General features: G+C 35.1%; 1 protein-coding gene across 9 annotated transcripts; it reads left to right on the top strand.

Annotated features, from left to right (window-relative positions):
• Window positions 1-9: 9 nt before the first annotated feature.
• LOC105641676 (Alkaline-phosphatase-like family protein) lies at window positions 10-8702 on the top strand. Of its 9 annotated transcripts, XM_037641762.2 has the most exons (18): window positions 10-323; window positions 449-548; window positions 629-673; window positions 765-932; window positions 1014-1098; window positions 1206-1312; window positions 1733-1813; window positions 2751-2803; window positions 2893-2995; window positions 3364-3507; window positions 4355-4451; window positions 5540-5765; window positions 5891-5984; window positions 6135-6818; window positions 7050-7148; window positions 7580-7672; window positions 7801-8084; window positions 8455-8702. In XM_037641762.2, exons 1-18 carry the CDS (start codon window positions 196-198, stop codon window positions 8567-8569), a joined length of 2706 nt encoding a protein of 901 aa, XP_037497690.1. In that variant the 5' UTR covers window positions 10-195; the 3' UTR covers window positions 8570-8702. The 9 variants fall into 9 exon arrangements, with proteins under 9 accessions (XP_037497690.1, XP_089575540.1, XP_020537988.1 ...); XM_089719414.1 differs by having other exon boundaries at window positions 2738-2803; window positions 2912-2995; window positions 6135-7148; XM_020682329.3 differs by having other exon boundaries at window positions 11-318; window positions 6135-7148.
• Window positions 8703-8765: the final 63 nt, after the last annotated feature.

Below are 8765 nucleotides of genomic sequence, written 5' to 3'. Positions count from 1 at the left end.
ACTGATTTTATCGAAAAATTTTAAAATTTAATGGCTATCAGCTAAAGCCTTTCTTTTATATGAACTTGTATACTAATTGCTTATACTCGATTAACGTCGTCTCTGCTCTCGGGTAGCTAACTAGCTAAGTAGCTATATTCTGCTGGTTCATTTACAAACAGCTGAGATCTCTATGAGACTTTGACGAAGAAGAAGATGACCAAAACGACATCGTGTAGTAAATTAACACTATTAACAGTTGCTGCGGTTATCATTCAAATGATCGGTCTCTCCCTCTTCGTCTATGGCTTCTTCCCCGTCAAACCCGCTCTTTCCGGCGTTAGGTTCCATCTTTTCCCCCCACATTTTACATCCTCCGCCGTTTGGTTTCCGAGAAACAATTTTTTTTTTTTTTTTTTTTTTTTTACCTTCTATGTATTTTTTGATAACTGCAATTTGTTAATGGCAGTGGCGGGGAGAGCTTCTACGCACCGGATTGCAATTCCTTTGACAATCAAAGTCAAACAGATGCGATTTTACATCCTCATCAACTAAAATCACTATATCAGGTATCGTTTTCTTCCTTCTCCTTCTCTCTGATAATATTGGTAATCTGGATTTCCTAAATGTGTGTTATAATTATATGTAGGAGCTCTCTGGAATCCCTCCTTTATTTAACCGGTTGATTTTAATGGTATGTGATATGTTCTATTAGTTGCTAATGCTATTGATGTTATTTTATAGAGTTAGTTTCAGTTTGGCGTGTTCAATTTATGTTAGTTTAGGTTATTGATGGTCTTCCAGCAGAATTTGTGCTTGGCAAGGATGGCCAGCCTGCGCGTAAAGATTTGATGGAAGCTATGCCTTATACTCAGTCATTGCTATCTAGTGGAATGGCTATTGGCTACCATGCAAAGGCTGCACCTCCAACTGTTACTATGCCTCGTTTAAAGGTGTATTTTTGTTATGGCATTGCTTTGGTCCAGCTGAAATGGTATGGTAGTTTACTTACCTTTATTAGCATATGATTACAGGCTATGGTTTCTGGGGCAATTGGGGGATTCTTGGACGTGGCTTTTAATTTTAATACGCAGGCTTTATTAGATGACAATCTTCTTGGTTAGTTGAAGTGAATTGTGTCATTAGTATTGAGTTGAGCTTCTTGTGTATTTTTTTTTTTTTTTTTTAGGTTGCTAATTACCAGTTCCAAATTTTTTATGTTGCAGGTCAGTTTTCTAGAATTGGTTGGAAAATGGTGATGCTTGGTGATGAAACATGGCTCAAGTTGTTTCCAGGATTGTTTGTGAGACATGATGGAGTTAGCAGTTTTTTTGTAGGTTTATTTACATCTCTAGCTTTTGTTACATTTCTTTTGTGCTAGTTTACATTGCAGCTTTATCTCTTGAGTTCCCCGAGAGATCATAGGTGCATCTTTTTCAAGTTGATGGCGTTTGGTTAAACTTTTATGTCTTTACATATATTTCATCAGCCATATAACTTGAAAACATAGCTGCGTCTTAATCAAGACTGTGCTGCTGCTTCTTCAAAGCTAACAAAGGTCTTTTTGGTTCCATGATTTCTTGAATCTCTTCTGCCTTAGCTCATGATTTCTGGCTGGGGCAGATGGAAATATTAAGTCATTAAGTAGAATGTTATTTGTCATTTATTTTGGTGTATTAGTGAGCTTCTTTCTTATTTCTGACTCTATTTATAATGTAATTATCACTGCTACTTATATTTGTGCTCGCTACAGGTTAAGGACACAGTACAAGTTGATCAAAATGTTTCTCGGCATCTGGGGAACGAGCTTGGCAGGGATGACTGGAATCTTCTGGTTGGTGTTTTTCGTTCGTTTATATCCAATAATTTAGTTTGAATCTGGCATTTGAAATGGTGGCCCCTTTAAAAAATTAGTATTGAAGTGTTACTACTTCAGCGATATTTCCTTTTAAATCTCTACCATTGCTTTATCTTTTCTGGTCTATTATTTCTAATTTTTTTTTTCTTTCCTCCCTTTATCTGTTTAGAAGGATTTTTTGGGGGCTGGGGAGGACAACAGAGTGTGGAAGTTTTTGCAACTTGTTATGTTTTTATGCTGAATTAAAGGAGTTCTATGTATGAGCTACATATTATGTGCTTCATGTGAATAACCTGAAGAGTTCTGTATATATCTGTCTCCCTTTGTTTTTTGAAGTTTTTATGAGATTTAGCATATCCTATTGCCTTTGCAATTGAAGAGTGCATAACTGAGCTCATAGTAAGTTAGTAACCTGTCAATTTGGGAACCACTCATGTTAAGGCCATCCTATCCTGACTCTTCCTTATGCTTAAAATTGAGACTTGGATACGAGGCAACTGTTCTATAGGAATTGTTAGAAAGTTAAGATTGATTACATTTTAAAATCACAGAATGTAATGGGAAGAGCCATGTTTCTGTTCACAATATTGATCAAGTGAAATTCTCTGCCAGTACTTTTAGTTCATTCTTGGTATTTTAGTCTACCTCCAATGTTCTTCTGTACTCTTTAATTTTACTCCTTTCTTGTCTTATTCTCCTATGCTTGAAAATGAAACTTGAAAATGAAACCTTAATCTTCTGTTGTAGCTCCTCTTTAAAATGGGATGAGGAATACTGATAATAACAAAAATTGAGGAGCATTTTTCATTTGGATTGATATCTATTATATGATTGATTATAATTTATTCAGTTCCTCAGCAGAGTGCTTTACTCTTCTTATGTCATTTGATTTCACTCTAGCTTTTATTTTTAGATTCTTCATTATCTGGGCTTGGATCATGTTGGACATATTGGTGGGCGCAGCAGGTATTTCTAGTCCATTTTTCATCAATATTAATATGGGTTTTGGTTCTTCTTTCTTGAGCTTCAGTTGAATGTTTTGTCAACTATTTTAGTTTTTTGATGGGTCCAAAGCTTATGGAGATGGATGAAGTGGTGAAGGCAATTCATTCAAGCACTATTCAGACTCCGGATGATAATCAAGGATGGACGCTTCTGGTTGGTGCTACATCATTTTTACTCTTGTCAGTTAACTCTTACTTTCGTCAGTTAAAACAAAGGATGTCTATCATGTGAAAAAACATGCAAACACTGCTCAAGTCTAACAAATGATGGTTCATAGATCTTCATAGGGTACAGCAATCAGTTAACTGTTAACACAATTCCTAGCTGTACACAAATCGCTATTTATATTTTTACACTCATCACTGCCATGATACACGTGTCTAACATGCACATAGATTGAGATTTTCTATGTCTGGTTAGAGTGTGGCACTTTCATTGTTGCTTAATCTTTGATGCAATGTTTTCATCTGTATTGATCCATGTGATATTCTCCTGTATCACTTTCTTTCATTCTTATGTAGGTGGTAGTGAGTGATCATGGCATGACTGAGAGTGGTAATCACGGGGGTTCTTCTTATGAAGAAACTGACTCTTTAGCTCTTTTTATTGGCCTGAAAAATCACGTCTTTCATTATGCACCATCTACCCATAATTCTGTTCACCAGGTAAATAAATTATGCAATCTTTTTGCTATTCACATTCACTTACTGTTCCAGAAACTGCCTAGTTCATTGCATCTACATCCCACAAGACATAATATCCTTTTGAAATTTGAGATCAAATGTATTATGTAACAAAATACAATAATATGATCCTTAGTTTTCCATGTTATAAGTGGAGAACCTTGACTTTTTCCTTGGTCTTTCTATTTTATTCCCCACCAAAGTTGCTTAAATTTTTGCTTTTGTCCGTGACAGAAATTTTTTATTTGTGGGTGAAAATTGATTGTTTATACGACTTGTTGATTTTAAAGAACAAAATAATTTGTGCTTCTTCCAAATTGTTTGTCTAGATTTCCATTTTGGGATGTCCAAATGCTTGGAAACAACTACAATTGTCTAATTAAAAAATAAGGTAGTATGAGGTTTATTTGGAGCTTGCTTAGCATAGCTCTGTCCTATGAGCTTCTGTTAGATGCTCCTGAACCTAAATTTCTCTCTTCATGTCTTGACTTTCTTCAATTCCAAAAGTTGTCAAAGTCTATTTTTTTACCTGATTAGAAGCTTTTGTAACTTGCAAGTGATAAATAAAGCCCAGAACTTACCTTGCTGCAAACTGGAAATGAAGGAATCTTGGTGATTTTCTTGATGTGATATTCAGATTCCATCTTTTGAAGATTATGAAAATTCTTTAAAATTGCCAAAAACAGAAACTTGGTTTTTAAATTTCTTCCATTGTGTTTGAACTTTGGTTACCTCCTACTTAAGCTCCCCCTATTTTCAAATTCATTTATTTTTTCTATTGCAGTGTGAGACAAAATTTAATTGTAGCAAATAATTTCAAATGGGCCAGGTTGACATTGCTCCAACTTTAGCTCTACTATATGGTGTGCCAATTCCTAAAAACAATGTGGGTGTCCTGATTTCTGGAACTTTTGATTCTTTGACAGGTCAGTCTATTTAAGTGTCTTTGTTCATGTCTATCTTGTATTAATGATAGAAAATATTATAAAATAAAAGAAAACAAAAAATTAGAGGAAAAATCTTGTTCGTAACTTATTTAGAGGAAATAACAATAGATCTATTCCAAAGAAAGTAAATAGGAAGATACATCTCTGTCGAGACCTGTGATGAGATTAGTCAAAATAAATGGGACAATGCATATTTCCTTAAAAGCACCTGGACTTAATGGACAGGGTTTGGTGGTAGAAAAGATGCCAAAGTAGTTGTGCTTTTTCTTTTTTTTTTTTTATTTATTTTTTTAATTTTTTTTATTGAGATGGAGAGAAATATATAGAAACCGTGTTCTTGTGCCCCTTTGTCTCTTTAAGATACGGTTGGTTTTTTCAGCTTTTTAGAGGCTTTTGTAGGATTATCTTTAAATTTTATTCAAGCTTTGGGGTGTCAATTTTTTTTTTTCAAAAAAAAAAAAAGAACATGTTCCTTGTTTAGTTGTTCTTATCCATGTGGCCTTGGAGGATAGCTTTTCATATCCTCTCTTTCATCCCTCATAAAATTTCTTTTTTAACAAAATATTTGTCGATCCCTCCCTAGTCTTACAGTTTGGTCTAGTGTATTTTGTACTACATGCGATTTCCTTTGGTATTTCTGTAGGACATGCATTTACATGGGAATTAATTTACGTTCACATTGGCTGCATTTTAAATCATATCCTAGCAGAAGAGGATTAATATGTATATCTATCTTGGTAAAGCCATTTATCCATTTGAGGTAGACTAGTTTCTTGGAATGCTTGTGCATTTACAGACTTTTCCAGATCTGGTCATGCATCTGTGTTGGCTCATAGGCAGTTGTTATTTAACCTAAATGGTACAAACTCTTGTTGTTTATTTGCTTCCATAGAAAGATGAATATCCATTCAAACTCATAAATTACAATGGGCAAACAGATTTTTATTGGTTTCATTGTGCTAAGTCATGCATTTCTTCCGACATTTAAAATCAGTATCTGGATCCAGTTTGATGCCGGTATTCGTTTGAAATTTTATATTTTCCATCTGTGCTGCTTGCGAATTCAGATGATCAACAGCTGAGAGCACTGGAGTTGAATTCCTGGCAGTTGCTCAGATTAGTGGAAGCACAATTACCTGGTTTATCATGTGGAAATTTCCCCTGCAATGGTTTCATTGCTGGTCTGGGGCTTGGAAGTGGCGAACGTAGTGACAATATGGAGAAGATACTATGTTGCTTATTTATGAATGCTGCAAATCTTCATGATTCCTGGAAGTCTAAAAAAGAATCAGGGTTGGTTTCTTACATGAGTATCTGATTGATGATTACCATGGAAAAAATATATATTGAATATATTTAAATTGCTGTCTTTGTAATTGAAGCAGTGATATTGGTTTTACCTTAATTGATCTAAATAGGTCTGAAAGCAAGGATGATTATAGCAGCACTGTTGCAGGATATTACGAGTTCCTGAAAACTGCAAGTGAGTGGTTATCACGCAGAGTAACTGATGTATGTATATTCTTTTTCAAAAGTTGAATTGGCTAAAAAAGTCATCTCTCAGGAAAATTAACAAATGTTCATTATATATATATATATATATATATATATATATACTGTAAATAAGATGATTACTATGTTCTATTCCTTCGTTGTTTGCAGAAACCTGTTTCTTTACTTGCTTTTGGGGTTATGGCAGTGGCCTTATCATGTCTGATATTGTTAGGCCTGGTAATTTGCTTGAGCAATGAAGTTTACTTTGAGGAGAAGCAAACCCTCTCTAACACAAGTAATGTCAAGCATAGATGGTGTTTAGATGAGGTCTTTATTTTGGGTGTTGTTTTGATCCTTGTCATGAGTATGGGCTCAAGTTCTATGGTAGAGGAAGAGCATTATATTTGGAATTTTGTTATATCTACATCATATTTGTTATTACTTCGGAAAGCAGTACAGTCTGTTCCTGGGAGAAGTGGAAGTGCATTATGTTTGAAGGGACAGAATCAAAGGAGTAATTTTCAAGTGTATTTCATATTTTTGCTTCTTATTTCTGGACGAATCTTGAGAGGTTGGCATCAGGGTGGTGTAAACTGGACTTATCTTCCAGACATTTCAAAGTGGCTTGAACAGGCTGGGAGTCACAGTATAAGATTAATTCAACTAGCCTCAGGTCTCCTCATGATCAGTTTGGGCTTATTTGCTTTATTTTTGTCTCGATGTGAAAGAAAAATTATTCAACTGGTTGGATTTTGCTTTTTGATATCTGGACTTCTCATTTTATGGCATATTATGGAGTACAAAGACAATGCATTTGTGTCATCCAGTTATGGAGCTACTATATTGGCACAGGTAATCTATGCAATTCTGGGTTTCACTGCAATTGGCACTGTTGTAGCCTTGCCATGGCTTATGCCCATTGGGGTACCTGGTACATATGTTAGACTCAAAACCACCTCATCAAGTTTAGTATCCATTGACATTCAACACAATTCTCTATTGCTGGAATTTAGGGATTTTTCATATTTAATCGGCTTGGCATATGTATTAAGTTGGTGTTTTCTGCAACTGTTGCTGCAACAGCCAATCAATTCAATGCCCATCTTTTTACTTCTCATGCAAGTCTTGACTAGCATGCTGTATTATTCCTACGGCAGGCCACGAAATAAGGAATGGCTTGAGGTTAGTTCCTATATCCTATAGTTTTAGGATTAACAACTAGATATGTTAGCTTGAAGTCTCATTGATTACAACTCAAGAATCTTGCATTATTTAGCCAGATGTATCAAGAACAGGCTGAAGTTGGCAACTATAACATTAGTGAATAAAATATGTGAAACTATGTGATCATGTATATCTTTGATATCTTAAGCTGGTATGAAATGTTTCTAACCAAATTTTGTTCTTGCTGAAGTTAATAAAATTTGTGTTCTCTATAGAATGTGACTGACACTCAGTGAACCTTGTTGTATCTTCTGTACTTAATTATGTTGGTATCAATAAAATAAGTGGACATTGATTTATGTTCTGACAAGTGTTGCAAATTTGTTTATAGAAAGGCTGACTGTGTTTCAAGTACTAATGTTTGGCACCTGTCCTCTCTCTCTCTTCAGGTCGCTTCCTTATACTATATGGGAATGGCAGGCCATTTTGCTCTTGGGAACAGCAATACCTTAGCCACTATTGATGTTGCTGGAGCTTTTATAGTATATAATCTTAACTTTCCACTGCAGTCATTATTTCTGTTTTCAACTTCCAGTTCTATCCATAATATATTTAGACTTAGGCTGCCATGCTTATCTAATTTTCAATGTTGTTTTATGTTCAATGCCAGGGCCTCTCAACTCACTCAACATTACTTTCTGGCATTTTGATGTTCATCATCACCTATGCATCCCCCATGCTAGTTATTCTTAGCATGGTGATATACATTTCTGTGAAGGATACAAGCTACTTAGCAACTACCCAAATTGTAGATTCAGGGCATTTTCTGAAAATGATGCTTGGCTTTCCTTGCCTAGTTCCTCTAGCCTTGAATTCCATTCTGTTGACTGCATACACCATTATATTGCTGTTAATGAGGAACCATTTGTTTGTTTGGAGTGTTTTCTCCCCAAAGTAAGTCACACCAAACTTGCTGTTATTTAATGCTGGGTAGATTATGTGGGATTACAGATTACTAAACAGGGTATTGTTTGTTTATACATTATGCCCTGTTTGGTATAACTGAATTGTACAAAATTTTATACAATATCTTTGGAATTTCATGTTACCCGAATTCAATATTATGAAATCTCAATATAACTAAACCAAATTCTATCTTTTATAACAAATTCTATATTTCAAGTTGATCTGTATTAAAGAAGAGGTTGGCGAATTTATCTCAAGTTCATGTTCATGTTCACGTGACTCAAGAAATTGCTATGGTGCCATCTATGCCAAGAGACAACACCTTTTGCGGTAACTAATGGTTGTTTTGTTACTTCAGGTACTTGTACGTGTGCATGACAACTGTTTGCATTCATATCGGTGTCGTTGTGGTGGCTGCAACAGAGGTTTACATATATTTGGTCCTAGCCTGGAGGAGAAAGAATCAGGTTTGAATCTAATGGCACTAGATAGAGCTTTGCATGCCAAGAAACTCCAGTTACAGTTCTTTTTTAAAACCATCACAGTCCATTTTTTTTTTCCCGTTTCTCCGCCGATTATCTCTCCCCTTCAATTCTTTGATTCTTCAGAAAAATATGTGATATACAATACGATGGACACTTGTAATGAACTGTACAAGAAATTGTTGTA

Source organism: Jatropha curcas, chromosome 3 (genome assembly GCF_041381405.1).
Source record: "Jatropha curcas cultivar XTBG-Jc1 chromosome 3, XTBG_Jcur_1.0, whole genome shotgun sequence".
In the NCBI taxonomy this organism is placed as follows: Eukaryota; Viridiplantae; Streptophyta; class Magnoliopsida; order Malpighiales; family Euphorbiaceae; genus Jatropha; species Jatropha curcas.
Note: the sequence above shows the minus strand (reverse complement) of the source record. Positions and strands in the feature narration are given on the sequence as shown.

Coding starts and splice junctions, on each gene's coding strand:
- LOC105641676 (XM_012226264.4), top strand. CDS start 196: ATGACCAAAACGACATCGTGTAGTAAATTAACACTATTAACAGTTGCT. Junction 324..448: donor CCCGCTCTTTCCGGCGTTAG/GTTCCATCTTTT, acceptor TGTTAATGGCAG/TGGCGGGGAGAGCTTCTACG. Junction 549..628: donor AACTAAAATCACTATATCAG/GTATCGTTTTCT, acceptor AATTATATGTAG/GAGCTCTCTGGAATCCCTCC.